The sequence below is a fragment of the Eucalyptus grandis genome, chromosome 7 (genome assembly GCF_016545825.1).
Source record: "Eucalyptus grandis isolate ANBG69807.140 chromosome 7, ASM1654582v1, whole genome shotgun sequence".
Taxonomy (NCBI): Eukaryota; Viridiplantae; Streptophyta; class Magnoliopsida; order Myrtales; family Myrtaceae; genus Eucalyptus; species Eucalyptus grandis.
The window spans coordinates 35,703,340-35,728,962 of NC_052618.1; the positions used below are offsets into that span (position 1 = coordinate 35,703,340).

General features: G+C 38.6%; 1 protein-coding gene and 1 long non-coding RNA gene across 2 annotated transcripts in view; one reads left to right on the forward strand and one right to left on the reverse strand.

Annotated features, from left to right (window-relative positions):
• Positions 1 to 8,115: 8,115 nt before the first annotated feature.
• Positions 8,116 to 15,996, forward strand: LOC104453372 (squalene synthase 2). The gene is made up of 14 exons (XM_010067907.3): positions 8,116 to 8,569; positions 10,015 to 10,057; positions 10,777 to 10,866; positions 11,835 to 11,910; positions 12,155 to 12,224; positions 12,860 to 13,003; positions 13,091 to 13,195; positions 13,393 to 13,539; positions 14,040 to 14,115; positions 14,436 to 14,524; positions 15,329 to 15,420; positions 15,508 to 15,553; positions 15,659 to 15,728; positions 15,818 to 15,996. The coding sequence occupies exons 1-13, from the start codon at positions 8,375 to 8,377 to the stop codon at positions 15,725 to 15,727; spliced, it is 1,242 nt and encodes a 413-aa protein (XP_010066209.2). The 5' UTR covers positions 8,116 to 8,374; the 3' UTR covers position 15,728; positions 15,818 to 15,996.
• LOC120295634 overlaps positions 13,415 to 25,623 on the reverse strand; it is a 73,792-nt gene continuing 61,583 nt past the window's right edge. The window contains exon 3 of the long non-coding RNA XR_005553001.1: positions 13,415 to 13,534. This is a non-coding gene — a long non-coding RNA (uncharacterized LOC120295634). The remainder of the gene's footprint in view (positions 13,535 to 25,623) is intronic.

Below are 25,623 nucleotides of genomic sequence, written 5' to 3' on the forward strand. Positions count from 1 at the left end.
TAAACATTTATATATAGTCAATACTCTCCTATTGATTGTAGCCCTTGGCCACTAGGCGAGCTTTATACCGGTCTTTTAAGCCATCTAGATATGTCTTGACTCAATAAATCCATTTGGAGCACATGACAATTTTTTTTTTTTTGGGATTTGGTGGAACCAAACCCATGTTCCATTACACAACAAAGCATTAAATTCTTCAAGCATTGTGTCCCTCCATATTTTATGTTTATTAGCTTCAGTGAAGCACTGTGGCTCTTTTGTAGAACTTATTTCAGTCAATTTCATATTTGGCAATGGATATTTAGTGTTGGGCTTTGGGTTTTGAGACAACCGCATTGAAGGGTTCTTGGTTTTTGATAAATTGGTTGCAAAGGTATCATAATAACTTGTTGTGGGGAGGCATTTGAAAGAGCCTTATTAGAACATATACCAGCATTAGATGGACTAGAAAGCAACATATTAGATGTTGAAGTAGTATTAGTATTTGATAATGTTGGCGTTTCCAAAGGTGGGTGAGGAGGTGTTAGAGGGTGGGGTAGTAGGCAAGGCATTACCATTAACACCATGGTTCACATGGAAGGACATACCAACCGTGAAGATCGTCAACCAAGGATGTGATGTTGAGGCTATTTTAGAGGAGTGTGAACCAATTGTGGCAAATGGAAACATATTATCAATGAAATGAGCAACATGCATCTAGTTTTGTAATCTAAACAACGATAACTAACATGTAATGAATTATATCTTAAGAACACACATTGAGAAAAACATAGTGAAAACTTATGTGAATTATATGGCCTTAAAAAGGGAAAACAATACAACCAAATATTTTTAAAAACTTGTAATCTGATTGTTGATGGAAAAGTACTTGAAAAAGTGAGATTTTTTTTTAAGTGGTATTAATATGTTAATAAGGTATATTGTGGTTTCAAAAGCATAAGGCCAATAATTAAGGAGAAGAGATGATAGGACCAATAATGTAAGGCTAATATCAACAAATGGTGAATTTTTCGCTTAGTTGCTCTGTTTTGCTTGTGAGTGTGGACACGCTACTCAATGTAGAATTTCATCTTTTGAAAAAAAATTATTCAAGGTTTTGTATTCCCCATCCCAATCAGACTGTACGGCTTTGATGGATTTTTTAAATTGTTTCTCAACCGTGGTCTTGAATTCTTTGAAAATGGAAGGGATTATAGACCGACTTTAAATAGGATAGTACCAAGTATATTTGGAAATATCATCAACAAATACAACAAAGTACTTATAACCGAAAAAGAATCAATTGGAGAAGTTCCCCATACATTAGTAAAAATTAAATTAAGATGTGCTTTACTAATGCTATGAGTGGGGGTACGGGGTTTTGTAAGATTTACCTAACAAACAAAAAACACATTTATTAAAATCAAATGTAGAATATGGAAAATTGTTTGAATGAATCAAAGAGTGAACTTTGCTTTGTTAGGGATGACCTATTTGAGCGTGTTAAGTGGTGGTAGTGGCGGAAGTATCAAGTGAAATGGTGTTGGCATATGGAGGTGTGGTATGAAGACCCAGTAGTCAATATAATCTATCCTTAAGCGGACCTTGGAGTAGTGGTGTTTTGGATTTGCAAGTCCTTCACAACAAAGTGAAATGGAGGAAACTCAAAGAAGCAATTGTTATCACGTGTAAAATTGTGTATAGAAAGCAAATTTCATGTAATGGTAGAGACGTGAAGGATACTTGAGAAAGTAAAAGATTAGTTAACAGGGTTTTTAAGAGTGGAAGAATCGATATTAACAATGTCTAAACCTATTTCAGTACCTACATAAAGAGGTTCATTACCGTTATGTGGTGCAGAAATATGCAGATTAGCAATGTTAGGTGTCACATGATGAGTAGCTATAGTATCCAGAAACCAGTCTTGTTATGATGGGGTAGGAAGAATTCTAGCTATATTGGTAGTAGGTTGAGATGCATTGTTGTTAGACTGCGAATACCTTAAATAACATCTTGAGGCTGTATGGTTAAATTTCTGACAAATTTGGCATCGGTCTTTCCTGTTTTGGATCAATTACCCGGGTTTCCATGATTGCGATGGTTGCCTTGCCAATGGTATTGAAGGTTTTGGGTGGTAGATAATTGGAAATCAGAAATTTGTTATGACTGAGTGGTAAAGATAGATGATGGAGGGGTGTAAGTGGTAACATTTGCCTCTATGGGCACCATGGCAGACTTCATTCGAAGCTCATGATTGAGGAGCAATCAGTGGAGTTTAGGAAAAGTTATCAAATCAAGTTTTGTAGCCAAAGTAGCAATAATGTTAGAAAAATCAGAACCAATATATGGAAGATGATGGCGTTTAATTCTTCATTCCCTATAAGGTAATTGGCAGAAGCTCATTGATTTGAAATGTACTTTATCTCGTGGAGATAAGTTGAGTCAGATTTTTCGCCTTTGGATATATTTTGGAGTTGCATATGAAGCTGAAAATTCTTGTATGCGATAGAGTTCCAAAGGTAGTTTGTAGAGCCTTCGAGACAGTGGCAACAATAGTTAATCCAACCACATAGGGTAGGACATCAAGTGGAAGAGAATATATCATTCAACCAAGAACAAGTTGGTCTTTTTGAATCCATTCATCATATGCAAGGTTCGGTGCAGCAATAGTGGAGTCTATGGGGTGATGTGCCATCAAGGTATCCTATCAAGGATTGCTTGCAAAGCAATGGAAACAATTGAGTTTTCCACAATAGAAAGTTGGTGTTGCACAACTTGAGTGGAGGTGGGAGATGACATCATGAATAGAAGAAGTCAAAAAATGAAAGAGAAAGAAGGAATAACGAAGGTGTTTTTAAGGATCTTACTAGTGCTATGATATAATGTAAAAATAGACTCTAAGTTTGAGCAAGTATTTTGCTTATCATTTAACTCTAGGATAGCGATTGTATTTATAGAGTTTATGTACTAGCTATTACAATAATTATATGGACTAATTCAAAATAATTTAAATTTTGAATTAGTCCGTTACGGTAATAACTATAGTAATAACGAAATAATAAAAGCATTAAATAATAATAGAATTTGAACAAGCAATGCGATGCTATTCTTAACATTGATCACCTCTAAATAACCATACTTAGTTCCTTGAACAACTTCCTCTCCAAATCGCCTCAACTACTCCTCTCTTGTGCTTGTTCATTGGCATACTCAAATTTATCATCACAAAACTAGCCATGTCGATCGAGTTTTTCTAATTTTTCATCCTTTACACATTAACTCCTCTTTTGTTCTTTCCACTAGGAATCTTTGCACATTGAATTACTCCCTGACGATGCACGTATTTGTGAAGAGTTTCAAACCGGATCTTCTTCAAAATCAGAATCTACACACAAAAAACTCAAATGCCTCTCTGAGAGGTTTCCTTGGAAGGACCTTATGATGAATTCGAAAACGAGGAGCAAGATCAAGTGTTTAAGTTAGAAGATCTTTAGATTCGAAAAAAAAAAATCGAGAAAGTTAGTTCTGATAGACTTCCTGGTTTGTATTTCTCATCTTTCTATATATGGTAGCCAAACCCCGAGCCGATGCTTTTGACCTGTCATATGGCATGACAAACTCAAATTTATAGATCGTAAAAATATTGCCCGTCATGTGTAGTTGGCATGAGAGAAATATGATGCTGTCCCCACCGTCTAGCTTCGTCTCAATGATATTGATACTGTCAACTTTGATGTTCTTTGCAAGAAATTCCGTTAGATCTATTCTCGAGATATCTAAGTACTTTGGGCTTATGGGACCCATCTAAAATTCTTGGCACCTGGCCCATTTAGTAGACCCATGAAACAAGTGGATCGGGTATATACTCAAATTGGGTCCCAGTGGTGATGGGGTCCCTTAAAATCAACATTGTTGGCTCCTTCATCGGTGGAACAACCCCGGGTGTGGTGGCATGCGTGTGCCAAGATGCATTTGGAAAACTAATGGGAGGTTTCGATTGGTGAAAGCCCGCCCAATCAGCTCTCCACGCTGAAACCCTTGCCGTGCTTGGAGGCTTGCGGTGCACGTGTGAACTGAGGGAAGAGGAGAAAGGCAAGGAGTTGTACCTTGAGCCTGACGACTTCACTTTAGTTTAATCCCTCCTTTGCGCAGATCAAGCTCCGGGACGTTGAAGTGCTTGTCAAAGAGTGCTGGCCTTGATCTCTCTAAGTTGCCACGATGATGCTTAACCCATTTCTCCGGAGCCCAAAATAAAGCTACGGACTAGATGTTAAAGCCCAACTCCAAAAGACTCTCGCGAAACTGGGTTTCAATCCCTTCAACACTTTGTCTCGAAGCCCATCTGGGATGTTCTTCTTCTTTATTTCCATGAGATGAAATGAGGTTTTTTTCCCAAAAAAAAAAAAAAAAAAAAAAAAACGAGTGGATTGAGTTGAAAATATTTCAACCCAAATTGATGCATTTATATTTTTGACCAATTTCTATGCAATACAAATTTAGCAAGGATATACCCAAACTAAATCGCAATACTTTTTTTTTTTTTAAAATTTTCCTTAATATGTTGCTTTTGAAGAATGGACGGCTCCATGAATTAGTTCATCGAGTTAGTGAGGGAGTTTTTGGGGTCGGGTTATAGACAAGGGCATGAAGATGGCAGTGAAATCCAACTTCAACGTTTACAAATCATGAAACAGGTTCGGGCCTTAGTTTTGGGTCATATATTGACAAGAGATCTTAATGTATTAGGTTTGATGAAAGCCAATTTAGATTTCTCTTGTAATAAAAATAAATCTATATTAATTTATTTCTTTTTGATCATATTCCAAAATTACACATTTTAATCGACGAATAGGTTATAGATTTACTACACACATTGTTGTGAAACATAATTAAATATTAATATTGAACTGTTAGCAATGAAATTTCACTTAAATTGTCTTCAAAATAATAATATAGAGGCTAACATTGTCGTGAAACATAAAAATAGGACCAAAATCACACATCTTTCGAAGTACGCGAATACAAATGTATTTTCCTTGAATCACACATCGCTTGCTTGCCCTTTAAGGTTTTGCAAGAGCCATTCTTCACCAATGATTTGCTTTACAAGACCATGTAGCCGAAGTGCATATCTTCGATTATTTAGAGCAAATAGAGGTATTTTCGAAGTCCTTATGAACTACCTATATAACTTTGTGTGGATCCTTTGGTAATTCTTTTTGAATGTTAGATATTGACATGTTAATTGTTAACTCAATTAAAATAAGTTGTAAGAATACCACTTTGAATGCTCAAATTAATCCGTGACCAAAATAACACTCCAAAATCACGCTATTAGAAACATCACCAAATCACATCCAATGCAAATCTTGACTAATCTATCATGTGAAACCCCACATTGATCAAAACACCCAAAGACCTAAATCAACAATTTGATTGAAGGGAAAAACGAAGAATGACAAACTCAAGCACCTGAAAGAATCTTTGGCGACAACGAAGTCATAGATAATGCATTGGAGCTCAAAGAATCGAGCCTTTTTGCCTCTTTATAGCCAATCGTCAAGCACATGAGTGATGTTCAGACCCAGTTTTCAAGAGGATTGACCTCCGAGTATAGAGTGGGCTATCGAGTCAAGATTGCCGATGTAGATGGTGGCCTCTTGGTTTCTTTAACGAAGTGCTGGCTGAGCAGGTTTGCCCCAACTCTCAAAAGGTGAATTTGGAGCGTTGTCTTTACTGACAGAGCAAGTTTGTCCCAACTCGTTTTTTTTTTTTTTTTTTTTTTTTTGGTAAAGGTTTGTCCCAACTCGTTCATCCTTGCTTCCTCTATAAAAGCCTAAACTAAATGAAAATTCAAAATTAATCTGGCTTTGCAACTTAAATCCATATTCAACCCATATTTTAAAATTGGCTAATCCATATTTAACTCATCAATTATGAGTTGAAAAGTGGGTTCTTCTAACTCTTTTTGACAGGTCTACAGCCAATTGCTGCCCCCTATCATTCTAATTTAAAGCATCCTTTTAGACCCCTCGTTTGACTGAGCGGAGAGCGAGGACGATGAATTCATCCGCACGAAGTAGACCGACACTTGGGCACGGGGACCACCGTGCAAACGGATAGCCAGACTAGCAAAGTCAGGGGTTGGCTGTCAGTTTCATTTTTGACTGAGCGGAGAAGCGAGGACGATGAATTCATCCGTTGGCTGTCATTGTTCATTTTTGGGAATGGAAATATCCACTTTTTTTTTGTTAATAGGGAGCAGAGACGAAAAGAAATCTAATGAAAAAACAACAGGCATGAAAAGTGGGGCCCACAAACACCCCAGCGACAATATCAAGGAGAGTAGGCATAAGAAGTGGGGCCCGGCCCACTAAATGATTTTAGTTTCAATACTTCGATACGATTGGTGATACCGGGTTAAGGTCACGTGTTCGCCTTTCGATATCATCGAAGTCCAGGCCAACGAGGCGAGCCAAAGAAGCTCATTGGACGTTAGAGAATGACATAAATAATTTTTAAATTATAATTTATTATATGTTTTGATTTTTAAAATTTTAATTTGCTTAAAGTATTTTTTAAACTTTAATTTAATATATAATATGATTTTTTAATTTTTAATTTATTCAATATAATTCATGATTTTGAATTAATAAAAAGAGAATATTAACTTGAACATGTATTTTGAATAAATTGAAAGTTAAGCAATCGCATTACTCATTGAATTAAATTTGACGGATCAAAATGAATAAATTAAAATTTTAGGATCACGTTACCCATCAAATTAAAATTTAGTGAAGTCTTGTGTCATTATGACAATTCATATTTTTTTCACCTCCTTCAATGATTGGGTTGCCCCGTTTTTCAATCGCCACAGCAAAAGTAGAGTCAACTTTTGCGAGCCCTAGCTTAAGCTATACGGCATGCCTTGCACTGACTTTGACCAAAACAGCTCTTGTAATAGAAAAGAGAGCCTTGAATTCCAATGTGAATTCGGTCCCACCTCCACATTCATATATAGTCAACTAATCCTTTCGGCCAACCTTTATTCATTGAGTCAACTTGAAGCAGCTGTGTGCTTGGAGGTCGAACTGTACTCTCACACGTTGAACAATTAAGAGCTGGAAGGAGTTGGTGGGAGTGGAGAGAATATTCGAGGATTACCCTCACGATTTCAATTATTCATTTCTTCACGGAAGTGGAAATTATGCGACCTCTTGGACATTTGGCATACGTTAAATATAGGCATATGCCCCCCTTTTTAACCCTATCATATCAATTTTAATTTCGTACATCCCTTTTTTTAAATTTTTTTGAAATATCAAATCTCAATTTGCCATAAAAAAATGGTATAAGTTTCTATGGATCAATATTTGCATATTATTGATTATTTTAAGTGTTTCACATCATATGAACATCAAAACATAAGAAACGCAATGTATGAATATAAATAAAAGATTTTAAGGGGAAATAGTTATTTGAAGCAAGCTATTAAAACATCAAACTTCCAAAAACCCTTGCTTTCTGCGAAAATGAATAAAAGCACTTTTTTTTTTTTTTGCATGAAAGCTTTTGAAAATTTAGATATGAAATGATTCCTATGTGGTTGAACACTGGAGTTAGTATATACTAAATAACACATAATCCTCAATTTTTTTTTTTTTTGAATAAATAGTAAAAAAATATTTATTTTGTAAAAAATAAATGATTTTAAAATATTTTTCAAAAAATAATCATTTATACCACTTGAAATAATCACCTATAAAATATATTCATTATCGAAGATAATTTACGCTAATAGACGTTTTCATGAACGAAGAATTTTTTTAAATTATTCATTTCAGTAAAACAAACAGAGCCTCAATTTCCTTTTTCTTCCTGGTAAGAACGAAACATTTCCTTTTCTTTGATAAACCAATAAGTACTGAAAAATTAAAACAGGATGCAAAAACTGAAAATGAAAAGCTCGGGAAAATAGTGGCCTCAGAAAAATGACCAAAAACGAAATGAAGTGCAAATAAAATGAAAATACAGATGATCATCCACCTCATCATCATCGATCCAGAAATTCCTCGTCTGAACTCGCTCGCGGTGAGTCACACAGACAGACCCGGGTCGTTTTCGGAGAAATAAACATATCTCCTCTTCCTTTGTCCGCAAGGGGGCTCGCTCTCCCCCATTCGATTTGACTCCCCCCCTTCCATCCGTATTTTCGGCGTTTACATTGTTTAATCCAAATCTCAGAGACGCCACATTGGACCTTTCGGTCTCGATCGCTTTACAAAAGGCCTCCCCATCTCTTTCTGGTTTTTCACCACATTCGGTCTCCGTCTCCCTCCGATCTCGAGTTCAGCAAGCGAGAGAGAGAGAGAGAGAGAGAGAGAGAGAGAGAGAAATGGGGAGTTTGGGAGCCATCCTGAAGCACCCGGACGATTTCTACCCGCTGCTGAAGCTGAAGATCGCGGCAAGGAATGCAGAGAAGCGGATCCCTCCGCAGCCGCACTGGGGATTCTGCTACTCCATGCTCCACAAGGTCTCCCGGAGCTTCGGCCTCGTTATCCAGCAGCTCGGCCCCGAGCTTCGCGACGCGGTGAGCGCGGTTTTTCGATTTTGCAGCTATCATGATGTAGTCTGGTCTTTTTTTTTTTCCTTTGGGTTTGTTACCGTTTTTTTTGGAGAAATTTGGACGATCGCGACGTTTAATTCATGCGGGAGTTGTGGATGATGATTGAATAGGATTGCGGGATCGGTGGATTGAGTTTTCTGCTGTAATGATCTTGTTTTGGACGAGTGTTTTTGTGGAATCGTGATCGCTGAATATGTTCGTGGTGTTTAAGCGATGCCATGATGACTTTGGATACTCTGCCTGTTGCTATTAAATGGACGAAGTTGTTTGTGTTTTTTTTTTTGGTTGGGGCCAGGAGGAATTTTTCTATGGCTTAGGGAGCACTACCTGCTATCAGGAAATATGAGGAAATTCATGATATTGTAAAGGACAAATACAAAAGAATTAGGAAAAATTGCTAATTCTAGACTACCTGCTGAAGACAGCAGGTACAACAGCTTAGGTAAAGCCAAGGATCGATTATTCTGTTTGTTGTGGCTCAAGTGGCGTGCCCTTACTGAAAGGATTTGAATCAGTTTATTGAGGCATTTTACTAGAGGATTAATGCATGATATTGATGCAAGATGATGACGTTAGATAGAGTACTCCAAGCACACACTTTTCTCTCTCGTATTGGTGAGTCCCCATGAGAAGTCCACAGAACATGCGAGATGGTTTAGCATAAGCCCAAGGTTTTCATGAATTTGGAATTTAGTTGATGGGAGGAGGTTCCTCGAGTCCATCCTCCTCCTCCTAAGGTTTTGGTGTTTTAGTATTATTGATTCCAAAATTCGGAGCCAAATAAAGTGTAGATTTTTTCCCTCTCCTTTCTCAAGAGAGATTGTGCAGGGATGATATATCACGTGTTAATGTTCAGAGTGTTTCTTGCCTGGACTGGCTTTCATCATACTGTTTGATAGCATCCCCATGGCACACATGGCACCTGGAGATCCACCAATTCTGATGGACTGTATAGAATGATGACTTGGCTATATAGGAAAGATGACATTTGTATTGGTGAACAAGCTGCAGGAGCTTATTTCTTTCCCTTCCTAGAAATTAGAATATCAGCTGTTGAAAGTACCTATTTCTATACTACTCTCTTACAATTGAAAAGTCAAAGAAAGCGCTATAGGCTCTCCATACATGAACCACATCTGAGTATGATCTTGAATGGAATTGCGTAATATTACTGTTGATGTCAATGCTGTCCTCTTACCTAGATTAATGTGGTTACTTCTTGCTTTCTTTTGATACTTTCTCCTATGGACTTCTAGTGTCTGCTAATCCAGTGCAAAAATCCAATGAACTGTTAGATTAGTTAACTCAAATGCCAGTACTAGTCAATGCAAATCCCAATGGGATTCTTAGATTAGCTTCTTGCGATATATTTTTTTTATCTCTTTAACTTTTCTTTTGCATTTTTGCAGGTGTGCATATTTTATTTGGTCCTGCGAGCACTTGATACAGTTGGTTTGTCCCATAACTCTGTATTAATTCTCTGTCTTGCATTTGCAAGATATCATGCTGTTTATTAAATATAGTGCATTTGTCCTAAATTACTGTCATTCCAGTTGGGCAACATTAAACCTTGACTGCCATTTTACCCAATTAATTTCAAATGTATCTACCCTGTCGGCAGCTCTACTTTTTCCCTTCAAACTTCTACATATCCGGATAAGGGAGTGGAGTTCAGGCTACATTTCCTTGTCTTAGTGTTTTTAAAGGCGAAAACCTATGCCTCTTCAAATCTTGATATTCTTTTAATTATCCTTTCAACTATGAGAAATTGCAACACTTATCTATAGCACTTTTTAGCTGGTGAAGTGGGCCAACTATCCTTTGTCTGTCAAAGACTGACCGTAATCTGAACCCATTGGAGTTCTCATTTTATGTCGATAGCATTCATGGGAATATTATTGTGTAGGTCACAGTGTGTTCTTCACATATAGACTTTTATTTATTTGTCACCACTATCCATCATAAATGGAACATGCTTATTCATTGGTTGAGAAACATGGACTTATATATATCAGTTGGATAATCCATAAAAGAATCAGTTTCAGGATTTGTCCTTAGTTCCTCTGCCAACTTTTGTCAGTATCTCATTGACTAGTTGTTTCCAGCTCCATAATGGCATTATTACATGATTTTGTGTTGAAATCTTATCTCTTTTAATGTTCCCTTTCCAGAGGATGACACAAGCATACCTACTGATGTCAAAGTGCCTATCCTGAAAGCTTTTCATCAGCATGTGTATGATAAGGAGTGGCATTTTTCATGTGAGTTAGACATGCTATCCTACTATCTATTTCTTGCCAGTTAAAGCTTTTGGTGATCCAAGACTGAAAACTGGTTTTTCAGTATTTAAAGGCTTGATTCAGTATTGATACCCAGTTCAGGAAACATGAGTTAGATGTGTTCTAAATAAAAAAGTGTTTGACTCATCTCTCTTAATGGTTTCCTTTGTATAAATGTGTGTATATATGCATAAATAATAGATGTCCACATTTTGCGTTAAGAATGGGCTTTGAAGCCACATGGAGATCCTATTTTTAACATTATCTTGTAGCAAATATACATCTTTACCACTTTGTTCTTCAAAATCTAGAATGATAGTGGAGTAGTTCCCTCTGTGATATATCATTTGAAATTGACTTCAAATTGACTTGGATTATATTTCTTAACACCGCTTTTAGAAGAACAAGATATATCAACAATATTTGGACTTTACTTTATGATTCTACATGAGAACCTTTTCACCAGTCTCATCTACTTTTCTTATTTTGTGCAATCTTTTGCTAAATTTTTTGAGACCCATACTATAGTACAATGAACGCTCTCTTACAGTAAGATAGTCTTGTGATAATTCCATCATATGGGGAAACTGGACTACCCAGCATAGGGTAAAAGATTGTTAAATTTATTCCTGATGTCAACTTGGGAAATCATGTATTTTTAGGTTATTTATATGCCATCTGCCATTGATTTCATCCAACTAGCAACTTTTAGTTCATCCAGAACTTGGTAGAAAGCTGTCTTAAGTGGCAACTGTTGATACCTTGTAGTTATTATTATTATTGTAATTATAATCTTTTGCTGCTTAGTTTTGTGAGCAATCTGTGAAGTGTGCTTATCCAGTAATCTGTGTTACCTCATTTAAGAAGACATCAGGCTGGGCTCTGAAATATTCAGTCGCCCAGATTTTTTAGTGAGTGTACTGACTCAAGTTCTCTGTTGTTGTATTAAGGTGGTACAAAAGAGTACAAGGTTCTAATGGACCAATTTCATCATGTTTCAACTGCTTTCCTGGAGCTGGGGAAAAGGTTACAAACTTGTTACTTTCTTTGTAATTTTGATGTGAACACATTTCTTGAGATTAGGGTATTCTCTTCTGCTACCTGATCTTCTTTAGCCCTTCAACTTCACCATGTGTGTTTCCTTTTTTTTCAACATACTTAACCATCATAGTTTCGCAACTGATTCTTGATATTAAGGCGAACTGTTTCTGCTGATTGGTATGTTGACTGCTTTTCCTTTATAAACTGTGGCTTTTGACTATACTTGCAGTTACCAAGAGGCAATTGATGATATTACTAAAAGAATGGGAGCAGGAATGGCAAAATTTATATGCCAAGAGGTTTGTGATCTGCCATGTGACACTTCTGATATTTTCCAAGATCTTACTATAATATGTAGCCAAGCTGAAGGAACTCTTACAAAGTTTATGGTATTTTGTTGTGCTTGGACTAGGTCAATATGTAGCTAGTGCATAAGCTTTACATGGCTGGAATTCTTTCCTCCAATCGAAGGGGTCGATATTGTTTAGTGCCAGTGTCCTTTTATTTGTTTAATGGCTGACACAATGGGTAGCCCAGCCTGCTGTGTACTATAACTGTAGTGAAGTAAGGATTTGACTTTAGCTCTCTGTTACAACTCCTTAAAGGATTCACTCGCTTATAGAAAAGAATGGATACATCTAGAAGTAATGACCATTCTTCCATCTTCCAAGGTCCAGCAGCTTGTGAACTGACTATTGTCTCTACTGTGCACCTTGTTTATGGTAACCGATTTGTTTGAATTGGAACAAGTTTGACCAAATACCATGACCAAGAGGATCTAAGAGCTGGCAATGTTATTTTGCACAAAACATTTCAAGGGTAGTTTTAGTCGTGCACCTTCTGGAAGAATTGCTTGTAGTGGAGATAAATCTGTTTAATAGGTTATGCTGTTACTTATCTTACAATGACTTCTACTAATTTTTCTTCATTGCAGGTGGAAACAGTTGATGATTATGATGAATATTGCCACTATGTGGCAGGACTCGTTGGTATAGGTCTGTCAAAGCTTTTCCATGCTTCAGGAACTGAAGATCTGGCATCAGATTCTCTATCCAATTCAATGGGTTTGTTTCTTCAGGTACTTAAAAAGACTACAAAGCTTAATGTGCATTACCACCTTTTTTTAATGTGGATTTCTAACGTTGCTTTTGAATGTGAATATCAGAAAACAAATATTATTCGAGATTATTTGGAGGATATCAATGAGATTCCAAAGTCACGCATGTTTTGGCCTCGTCAGATTTGGAGTAAATATGTAAACAAACTCGAGGTATGCCTCTTCAACATGATTCATGAATATTAAGTGTTCACTTAAATTGCTTTAACCTGTTTTACCATATGGAGTTGGTTTTTCCACCACCTAGTTTGCAGATGAATTTTTGAGATATTATTCACCTATAGTGTTGTATATCATATTGCATGCACATCCTTACTTTCTTCTTTCTGTGATTGGCCCCATCTACGCAGGACTTGAAGTATGAGGAGAACTCAGAGAAGGCAGTGCAATGTTTGAATGACATGGTCACCAATGCCTTAACACATGTTGAAGACTGTTTGACATACTTGTCTGCCTTAAGTGATCCTGCTATATTCCGGTTTTGTGCTATTCCTCAGGTGCATGATCAATTCTTCAAGATAACAGTATTCTTAACTGTGACCAAGAGTTGTTGCCTAAATCTCTCTTATATTAAAAATATAGGAGGTAGCTATCTCAACAATTTTTCGACCACAGATTTCCTGTGAAAGTTTTTCTCACGAACATTCTACAAGCTTGCTCTCTGCATTATTCACACCCCCCCCCTTCCCCTGGCAGTCTCTCACACAAGTACACATGGACACACAAATTGTCCCTTTCTCTCTCTCCTTGCATGCGCGTGTTTGCATCCTTTACTAGAGTGCATTAGGAAAAGGTTGCTTGTTCTTTTGGTTTCACCCATCTAGTTTGCCAAATTTTCGTACAACAATCAGTTGTCAGCTCTTCATAATCTCAAGCCTTTCTGTATGTGGCACTTCTGGTTTCATGGTGTTTAATATTGCTATTTCCTTGTCTATGCCATTAACTTGTTGATTATTGGGGAGGAGCTCCTTTTGCCAACATTTTCTACTTTTTCTAGATAATGGCAATTGGAACATTAGCTTTATGCTACAACAACATTGAAGTTTTCAGAGGTGTAGTAAAGATGAGACGAGGTAAGAATATGATTTGTTGATATTACTATCCTAGACATGATGAAATGATTAGGCATACTGAAGAACTTAAATGGCACAAGGCATTTGTAAAATAGTTTTACTGGGCGATTATGCATGAGGAAATAATGAGGCATACTGAAGAACTAAATTGATCGAGATGGAAGTATAGCCTGGGAGACAATCACCATTAATCGATTTAATTCTCATAATTCATCATTTGTCAAGGCAGTCCATGATCCTTTATACTCTTGTGTATATACTGTAGTAGCTCCTAGATAATGGTCGCTTAGTGATTCCATTTGTCTGCCTTTACTTTTCAGGTCTTACTGCTAAAGTTATTGATCGCACAAAAACAATGGCTGATGTTTATGGTGCTTTCTATGATTTTTCTTGTATGCTGAAATCCAAGGTATGAAAGTCAAAAACTGGAATGCATTTCTTGTATTCTGTAATCTTGCACACACATTCTCTTCATATATATTTTTAGTTATCTCTTCTTGAAATTGAACTAGACCTTATGACCTGCATTACACTTGATTTATTGGAAAGAAACTTCTGATGTTCCCAATTTGTATGTGTCTGTGTAACACTAGGAGTATCCTAGGATAAAGGCCCAAGGGGTTTTCTGATGACCCTATGTTGTTGGGAAGACTCACCTGTTTGGTTGCTAGCAATGTCCTGAGCAGGCTTCCCAATGTTAGACAGATGCATACGAATAGGGAACATTAGCTCTAGACAAGCAGTGCCCAAAATTTTATAGAGAACTCCATACATTGCTCCCAATGGACCAGTGCACTGAGCATTAAAAAGGCTTGTAAGTTGTGTGTGTGTGACAGAGATAACGGGTTAACCAATTTGAACAAGAAAACAAATGGAACCATGAGTTCTGTTGTGGAAATATCCCTGAAAAACTGTCCTCTGCAAATACTGATTTAGCAGACAAAAGAGGTTATGAATACAGCAGAGAAGATTGTAAAGGCTAGCTATTGAAGTTTTGTCTTCTGTACAGATATATACATATATGTATTGGGAAACCACTTCTCCTTTGGTGAGGCGGAACTTGCTTGATGATCAAATATTGCTACTTTTGGCCGCAATAGTAGTTGATGCTTTCATTGATTCCCAGTTTTTCCATCTCCATGCCTCTCACGCCCTGACTTTCTAAATTAGTCTGAGACATTGCTCCCTAAATTACTGCTTTTGGCTTCTGTAGGTTGACAAGAATGATCCTAATGCTACAAAGACATTAAGCAGAATCGAGGCTTCCCAGAAGGCTTGCAGAAATTCTGGCCTCCTAAACAAAAGGTTTCTCTCTCTCTCTCTCTCTCTCTCTCTGTGGTATATGACACTGGTTTTGTTCCTTTTACTTAGACAAACTTCTTATTTTGACAGGAAATCTTACATCATTGCAAGTAAATCCAGATACAGCTCCATCCTGGTGAGTATAAAAACATTTATCTTGCATTGTTTGGCTGGTCTGAGAACAGGCTGAACAGTAACCCAAACAAGAACGAACAATTGCTTATTAGGATTTTAATTTCAGGTGGTCGTTTTGCTCATTATACTGGCGATAATTTTGGCTCAACTGTCTGCAAGCAGATCAAGCAACTAGTGTGAGTTCTATTAGTATAATAAGCTCGACCTATGATTACCACATACTTGTCATTGTTTAACAACTTTTGGTCCTTCGCTTTTTGGGCAGGGTCATGGAGATTGGGTTGATGCAGATGCATGTATTAAGGAGTTATGCTTTGATATATATCTTGTAATTTGCTCTTGGTAAAAGTAGAGAGAATTTACCTTGTCCTTCCCCTTCAAAGAAACGGAAATAAATTCAACATTTAATTTTTCTGAAAATATATTTCAGCGCCAACTTACTAATTCCATGATCTATCGCCCCATGCTCCGGGCAAATCCATCGTTAAGTTGATACCGTATCAGATGGTATGTCTGATGCGACGAAAGAAAATGATGGGTAAATAATTTGAAGCACAAAATTCACAATGATTATGTATGTGAAACATAATGGATGAAATCCCTTTTTTTCGTGAGGGATGATAGTTGATATAGTTTTAAATCTATTGTATGACAGTGAATTTTTTCCTTCAATGTAACTAAATTAGACCCAAACTCTTTGACTTTTACTAATCTTGTTGATGATGACGATTTTTTGCAATATTTTAAAAAATTTCTGAATTTTTCTAAATTAGTTTCTTTCCTTTTTCAATATTTACTTCTCAGAAGGGGTTGGCGATAGCCAGCAACCCCTGCTGGCCCTTTCGAGAAGTGAATAGTGAAAAGGAAAGAAAATTCAATTTTTTTTTTAAGTGTAAAAATCACCCATATTGGTGTTGTTATGTCATGGAGAACATTATGTTAGTAATTTTCGATCAATTTTGGGCGTGAGAATTATAATGACAAATCATTTAAAGATATAGGATTGGACAACCCATATTAAAAAAATTAGAATTGAATTGGCTAAAGATTTTTTTAGATGCTTCTCTCTTTTTCAGAGCATGGGAAACCACTGGGATTCGTCCCAGTGGCCACCCTTCAAACATGGAAGAGGGAGGTGAGGGGTTCAAATCCCCACCTTCTTAGGCAGGGATGGGGTGGGGGACGCGTAAGTTTCAGGAGTGAGTTTTGACTCTCACGCACTATAAGAATAAGAAAAAAAAAAAAAAAAAGGCATTATAAGAGGTAAAGGCAAAAGTCTTAGAGTAGGAATAGAAGTGAGATTGACAAAAAAAAAAAAAACATCTGAAAGGCTTATTAATTTATTTTTTTTCCTTATGCGTCCATGATATCGAAGCATACAAATATCAAATATAGCCTATACTCTTCTTAGCTTCTTGTATTTGTAGGAATTTAAGATAATATTAGGCTACTATACTTTACCCGCTTGCAATTTTTTACTAGAGGAGTTTTGACAAACAAATTTTAGGTATGTTTGTTTTAGCTTTTTCGAGAGGCTTTTGTGATATCCATATTTCGCCTGAGCCTTGAATGCATAACGTTCCATGTCGAGTTGACAAGTTTGTCGTCGGACTATGTTATTGGCATTGTTCATGACCACTGTTTAGTCACCACCATCCCCGTACTGAACTATTCCGTCTCATCACATCCTCGCGACATCACCTCATCGTCACGTCTTCGCCGTACTATGACAGTTCGATCATCATCTAGTTCATCACCTCATTTAAATTCCTCTTCGTAAAATGCCACCAACGAGACCGATGTTCACTCCCCATAGCACGTCGCCAAGCTAATTTCTCATGCGAGCTGCACCCACCCCATGCATACGTACGCATGCTGAAGAGAAGACTGGGAATCTTCCACCCCCGTCACGTCCACACCACCGCTCCATCCTCGGCAGTCAACAAAAGGGAAAAGGTTGACCATCGAATTGGCAGCTACGTTGCTGCCGTTTCTTCAAGTGGCAAGAAGGGCCACCGACCGTAGCCACGTCTCCCCCACCTGCCCTCCGTTTGAGTTGCCACCGAAATTTGTGAGTTGTTGACTAATGCAGTCAACTGGCGGAGAGGCCAAGGTAGAAGGAGGGGTCGTTCTTCTTCTCCCTCGGCACCCAGAGCTTCCCTCATTTTCCCAGCAACATTTTCAGCAACGAAACTCCCTCACCCAAACTTCCACAGCTCCATCCATGCCTCGCTGCTCGACGCCGGCCGCCCGCACCATCGTCTCACCTCATCTTTGCAGCCGGCCAAGAGATCTCACCCTTTGCTGTTGCTTAGACTGCGTTGCTTGCGGCTCTGCCACAGCTTGCACCGTAGTCTCGCCACCTCGCTACCAGCTACGCCTCCAGCTTGCACCCCGCGAATTTAAGGCAAGTGGAGGTCCTGTTTCTCTATATTACGTGGTATTGCCGTTACTCGGATTTCCATTCTAGGAATCGACCAAAATTTGAGTTCGGATGCTTCGAGCTACCGTGATTCGGGTCTGTTTTGTGTATCAAGTGAAGCTGAATTTGATAACGGTCATGCATGGTGACGATCGTCGACATGGTCGGCACTGATTCGGGTTTGTGAGGCTGTGGACGGTATTGATCGTTGAATGGATGGTACTGGTCTTCCATAGGTTGAATTTTGCTGGTCGGTCTGGTCCTGGTTCGACCTTGTTCGGGCTTGAGATGTGTAGCGTTTAGGCGGTACGAGAGTGATTGAGGCTGTAGTCATTCGAGTAAGCTATGTGACCTCGCACGGTTAAGACAACTTGGTGTGTACCGTGATGTTAGGACAGTTTTGTGTTGGTTGACCCAGTGTTCGGATGCTAGAATTCCTTAGGCGAATCGTTAGATTTGAGTCGACTTGAGAATAGTATAGCTTTAGTTAGAATAATGGCCTTAGTCTTATGTGTTCGTAAGTAGTTTGGTCTAGATATGATGAATGGCATCAATAGAATTCTTAAATACTGCACCATGGATTGAATTGATGTTGATACCGTCGGTCCACCGTGGCGACGATGCCCCGGGTGTTGGGATGCCTGGAGGGGCGTGAGAATGGTGCCCTCTAGATGCCTGGGGAATGTGATTGAGCCGCGGAGGTTCTCGCGATGCCAAGTGGCATGCAAGATGCTTGGAGGGGTGCAATACGGGTCCCTTCGGAAGATGGTGGCAGTTAGAACTAAAGTTGATACGATTATTGAATTTACCTGAACGTCTATTTACTTCCTGGTGTGTCATTTTGTGAAATTCCTTTAGAGTTATGGTAACATGAGTTATTTTGATTTCCCACATTGCATGTTTAGGATCTCGTCGAATGAGTAGGAGTAGACTTATGTAATATGGTCTAACAGGCTTTCATCTGCTGAGTTACACGTGACCATGGCTCTCCAACCCACGTCTTCCACTATGCTCTATGACATCCCCACTGACCTCACGTGGGACCAAGTAGAGCACGTGGACCCCGACTTCCCTAACGTCACGTTCATTCGGATTGCCGTGATTTTGACGGTGGATGCCGGTCTCACACATTGGGCCCCGTATTGATGGGGTTCATTGTACTATATGCCCAGGTCAATGGGCGTACTATGGGGCCGCTTCCACTCTTGGATGATGGTGACGATAATTCTAGCGGGGTTGAGTAGGTGGAGGACCCAAGGAAGGAAGGCTACATTTTTGGACAAGACCAGGACATGATACACAAATGGCCGTGTGAATAGACTGTAGGATGGTTGGGACAAAGTTTTGGTTTACTTATATGTTTTAGACGACCTAGGTCGTCTAAAACATATAAGTAAATAAAAGTGCCTGGTTTTATATTTCGTGTGCATTGATTTAAGTTATAATGGAGTTATTGTTACACGCTTCCGCATAGCAATATCAAGGAAACATCGTGGTGACCCTAATGAGCCAGGGGTTGTCATAGCATGAGTGGTATCGGAGCTTAAGTTTTGTTTGGAGTGATAAGGTATGTTAGTAGTAAAAGGGGGTTATGGTGATCACACACGTTTAGGCACGAAAGGCATGTGGTTGATTTGTTTTGAAAAACATGTGACTAATTTTCACTTGTAAATTGCTGGTAATGATTGTGAGTTACACATGCGTGCCGGTAACATTTGCATGTTACTCATATGATCTCAGTAACGTGTGAACGTTACTTTTCCTTATTGTTCATATGGTAAATACTCAATAATCTGTAGGAAAGTATGGTACGAACAAGAAGTTTACCCCCATCAAGGGCTGGAGCCACTACTTTGAGGGTAGAACCCCGGATGGAAGATATTCTACAAGCGCTAGCCAACATAGGTGTCGCGACCAATTTTTCGGGTGTGAACCACCTAGGGTTTGGCTAATGAATTGTTAAGCCTAGACTTAACTCGGGCTCTCCCAAGCCCATACCAATTCGCGACTTAGGTTCGAATTCTTAACATGCAAATTGATTTTATTTAGGAGTCGCCACTAATCAGTTTATGGTAGGTCGATTAGACACCTAAGTAAAATAATTGGAGAATTACTTTACTCCTACGACCAGAGACTAAGGGTACGGGGACTTGATTACATTAGATTTCTCTAATGCCCTTTTGGTACCATTCTTTTTATTTTCAAAAATGTTTGGCAATTGAATTGATTTTAAATAAACTTCCTAACATGTGAGGTGATCATACATGTGCGCATACCACCAATTTAACACTCAAGAAAGCAAATGAATAAATGATGCAGGACTTACCTCAAAGCAACGAAAGCATCTGCAATGTTAATTTAGAATTCACATCAGCAGTCCTAAATATGATTTCTAATTAACACGCAATTTTTTGTCTTGTTTTCACTTAATTAATGAAAATCATGCGATATGCAATGCATGCCACTAATTTAACATGAAATGATATGACATGGCAACATGACTTAGCTATATGACCTAAGCAATATGACATAACTAAGCATGTAATCTATCCTAAGCATGAGATGATTTATTCTAAATAATTTTTTTATTTCCCATGAGATTCGAAATTAAAAAAATGCAACACTTAAATATGCAATCTAAATTAATCTAATGACCTAATTCTAATGACGGGCAATTTCTACTTAAATGGACCTAACAAAAAATCACTAAATGACGTGCATTGTATGAATCTAATTCTATATGACGTGCACCTGGTTTTTATTCTAAATAAGCATGCAATTTATTCTAATATGCAATGACGTATAAAGAATGTCCTAATTCTACATGACATATGCATGATGACCTTTTTTTGTGTTTTTGTTTTATTAATTTGGAAATTAAGAATTGTCAAATTATTAAACATGCAACCTAAGTAAAAAAAAACACTAGCAACCTAAATTGATTGATTTGATTTTTGATTTTTTTGAAATTCGAAATAAAATCTCTATTCTAAATATGCAAGATAACAAGAAATATTATAAAACAAACCTAATCCTAACTCAAATATTTTTTTTGGATTTTTTATTTAACAAAATAAAATTGATTCAATTAACGTGACGACAAATTAGATAAGATATGATCGATATTCACAAATTGGCGAACCATATCTCGCGCATGAGATTGGGTTGGCCAATTTTTAAATAAATTGCGAATCGAATCTCGAGCGTGAGATCGGATTGACAATTTTTCAAGCGATTGCGATTGCGAGTCGGATTTCAGGCGCGAAAATCGGACTGTCAATCCCAAATTTCAGAGGCTATTTCATGTCGGAATCTCAATCTCTCATTAAGGAATAATTATACTAAAAAAGCAAATAAAACATAATAATAAAAGTAAAATAAGGTAAAAGAAAAACTACCTAATTTCTCTTTTGTTTTTCTTTCCAAAACAGGGCTTGGCTGCTCACGGTGGGATTGACCAGTGTGGCGGCGGCTGGGATCATGCAAAGCGAGGCCGAGTGCCGTAGTTACCGGCGGAAATCGCCTGAGAACCTGCGGGAGAATCAACAAAAGTCCACTAGGCGTGGCTCATGGCAGGCTAGAGATATACCAAGACTTGCTAATGGATGACTCGATTAACCGCTTCGTGGTAATAAATAGACATTGGTCAGAGCCCCCAGAGAGAATTGCTGACGTTAATGTGGTGCGGTGGCACAAGTCTGCAACTTCTTGAAGGAAAAACCGCCCTACGATCCAAAGAAAATTTTCTTTAGTCTTCTTGCTTTGACCAATAACAAGCTTTGCTGATTCCTCAACTTTTTGACCGTGGACTTCAAGTCAGTGAGAAGCACGGCTTGGACGGTTAACGATACTCGGCCAGGCGCGTCACGAACGGATACGGTTGCGGTGAGGCTCGGCTCAGCGGCTTCATGGATCATAGGTGATGGCTTGGCCTTGGGGACGTCGCTGGGGGTGGCAGCAACTGTAGGCTTGATGGCGAGACCTCGGACGTGATTAAAAAAAAACCCGCAAGAAAGTGAAGCAAAATTGGCAGAGCAAGGGCTGCGAGCGCTGGGATCACCGGAAACCTGCAAATAAAGAACAAACGACTGGACGGCGACTGGATTTGGGACTGAGGCTTCTCGGGTCAATTGATCTCGCTTGACCTTCTTTTCGGATGGTGTGCTTTCTTTAATGCATGACTCCTCTCCACGTTTCCTCCTTTGACATTCTCTAGTGCGTCCTCTTCAATGTGCAGAATATGTGTCACCTTTTTTATTCTCCTCCCTCTCTCTCTCTTGATAAAAGCATCCGGATTAACCCAAGAAATAAAAGAAACTCCCACGATTTATCCTCTCACTATTCTATGTAGCCCTCGCTTCTCTTTGCGGAGAACGTGTGTTCTCTGTGTTGCGGCCGTGACTCGCCTCTCTCTATTGCACTTTTCTCGATGCGGCCGCATGTGTAATCTATGAAGTGGCCCCCTTTTGTCGTATTCTCCAACGAGGTGAGCGAGTTTTCTCCTTGTACCTTCAGAACCTGCAAGAAAGAAAGAATAGAAAAATACTCTCTTTTTGTGGCCGTATGTATCAATATGCGTGGCCTCAACTGGTGAGGTACAGCGGATTGACGCGATGCTTCTGCTTCACGATGTGATGCACGGAGGTGTTGACTATCAAGCAAAGTCGTTGATGGATATCATCAAACAAGGCAGCACCGGCGCAATGGTAGGCGTCACGATCGACGGACGGCAAGGGGATCAATGGATTGTGGGGAGGCTCCGCCAACCTTCTCTCTCACGTGTGTATCCCTTGATGTGTTTTTATCAATGGCCGTGTATTCTATTGAGTGGCCTCTCAAACCCTACGCGAAAACTTTTTATAGGCTGAAGATTAGGGTTTTATTTTCCTTTTCAAATCAGCATCCGCGAAGATTTCTTTTTCGCACGCAATATCACTTTTCTTTTATTTTCCACATCTCCTGATTTTATCACCTAAAGATAAGATTGCAACCCGATTTTCTTAAATTCCAAAAATCCACCGTAATATTATTTCAAATCTCAATTTAGGTAATTCTTGTCATTAAAAGAAAACGGGCTCGGGCCAATTTACTTGCTTCGTGGGCTTAGGCTTACTCATCAACTTAAAGTTTCCGAACCATCAATTCGAATCCATCCGTCACTAGCCCAATGTAAATGCAAATAAAAAATAAATGCACCTAAAACTATATGCTATGCAATTAACTATTTTTTTTAGGGATAAAATTAACCCCCTAATTTTTTAATGCAATAAATGACTAGGCGGATCGCCAAAATTTAGGTGTCAACAATAGGGAATTTGATGGAAAGGCAAGCCCAACAACAACCGGGAGCAGAACGTCGTACTCAAAGGTTGGTGAAGCAATTTTTGAAATTGAAGCCACCCACGTTTAATGGACGAGAAATTCAGAAGAGACTAAACAATGGATCAATGGAATAGAGAAAATCTTCCGGCTGTTGAATTGCAACAACACAGAGAAGATAACCCTAGCAGAGTACCAATTGGAGGGAAACGCCAAATATTGGTGGAGGGCTTCTAGAGACACAATCTTTACGCTTGGTACTGCCATAATGTGGGATGAGTTTGTTACGGCTTTCAATAGAAAGCATTTTTTTGACTGTGCCAAGGATACGAAAATAACATAATTTGTTCAACTGGAACAAAAGGAGCTGACGGTAGACCACTATGAAGTGAGATTTTCTGAACTGTCAAGGTATGCTCCTAGATTGGTAGAAGACCAAGAGGAAAAAGCTAAGAGTTTGAAGGGCCTGAGAACGAACATTAAGAGGCAACTGGTACCTCTGAATATAAGATATTATAATGAAATTTAGGAACGGGCCCAGCTTGTGGAGCAAGAAATAATAAGGGAGCAATTGGAAAGCAATGAGTGAATGGAGTTAGGGCGACAAATGGCACTAAGTGACACCCGATAGGGTAAAAGACCCTATCCAACCTGAGAGCTACCTTGGGACTTTAAGAAGAAGCAGAATTTTGGAAATGTCAAGAGGACCAGGAGTGGTCACGCTCCAGGCAAAGTGCCATACCAAAATAATTCCTGTCGAAGGTGTGGTAGACAACATGGGCCAGGACCCTACCTAGATCACCAAAGGTGTTTTGGATTTGGGTAGAAAGGTCACTTTAGGAGGGACTGTCTACAAGGAGGATCGCAATCGAACGTTGATTCGACGCGACAGATGCAACAACGTGCAGGCGTACCACCCCCACAAAGAAATCCACAAAGGTCGCCAACACAAGGATGGGTGTACGCAATCCCCAAGAGAAAGCGAAAGCTTCCAAAAATGTTATCTCAAGTACGATTTCTTTAAATGACAAGAAGTCTTATGCATTATTTGACATGGGTGCTACACATTCTTTTGTGTCTGAAAGATATAGACGACTAGGTGAAATAGAAACCAAATAAATCTCTTGATACGCTTCTTCGTATTTCTACGTTGTTGAAGAATGTAGTATTGTCTACATTAGTATGCGAGAGATGTAAGATATCTATAGGTGGACGAGATTAGGAAATAGACCTAGTAGTGATGGTCACGTATGACTTCGACGTCATCATAGGAATGGATTGGCTCTGTAAACAACAGGCTAGGGTGTCAAGGATACTTGGTGGTAGTAAATTAGACAAACCCCTCAATGGCTCTTATAGAAAGATGATTCAGTTCAACCCACTTAATCAACATAGTTTTGAATTTTACGGAAATTAGACAAACCCCTCAATGGCTCTTATTTCAATAGTGGAGGCATATGCACTTCTTGACGAAGGATGTTAAGGATACTTGGTGGTAGTAAAGGATCATACGAAAGAAGAAGCCAAACTCCACGAAATTCGAATAGTTCAGGAATTTCCAAACGTATTTCCTGAAGAACTACCTAGACTACCACTGGAATGGGAAAATTGAGTTTGTGATTGAACTAATGCTTGGAACTGAATTGATATCAAAAGCCCCGTATAGAATGGCTTTAGTGGAACTAAAGGAGTTGAAAGTACAATTGCAGGAACTACTCGATAGGGGATTCATTAGGCCTGGTGCACCTGCGTCCCCATGGGGTGCACCAGTCCTATTTGTGAAGAAGAAGGATGGGTCAATGTGCCTTTACATTGACTATAGACAATTGAATCAAGTGACAATCAATAATAAGTACCCATTGCCTAGAATCGACAATCTATTCGACCAATTACAAGGGAGTTCAGTCTTTTCTAAGATAGACTTAAGGTCAGGGTATCACCAATTAACAATTAAAAAGGAAGACATTCCTAAGACTACCTTTATGACTCGTTATGGACATTACGAGTTCCTAGTTATGCCATTTGGATTGACAAATGCCCCAGTTGCATTCGTGGACCTAATGAATAGGGTATTCAAACCCTACTTGGATCAGTTTGTTATCATCTTTATTGATGACATTCTAATATACTTGAAAGGGTTAGAAGAACATGAGCAACACCTGAGAATAATATTGCAAACCCTTAGAGACCATAAATTATGTGCCAAATTCAGTAAGTGTGAATTCTGGTTGGACCAGGTGATATTCCTAGGCCATGTGGTATCAGTAGAAAGAATCTCGGTGGATCCAGCGAAGGTCAAGATTACTGTAAATTGGCCAAGACCAACAACG

What these genes read in the sequence shown, in the direction of transcription:
- LOC104453372 (XM_010067907.3), top strand. Translation starts at nt 8,375, where the DNA reads ATGGGGAGTTTGGGAGCCATCCTGAAGCACCCGGACGATTTCTACCCG. An exon ending in GCGAGCACTTGATACAGTTG is followed by an intron (nt 10,058 to 10,776) that starts GTTTGTCCCATA and finishes TTCCCTTTCCAG; the next exon opens with AGGATGACACAAGCATACCT. An exon ending in CAAAATTTATATGCCAAGAG is followed by an intron (nt 12,225 to 12,859) that starts GTTTGTGATCTG and finishes TCTTCATTGCAG; the next exon opens with GTGGAAACAGTTGATGATTA.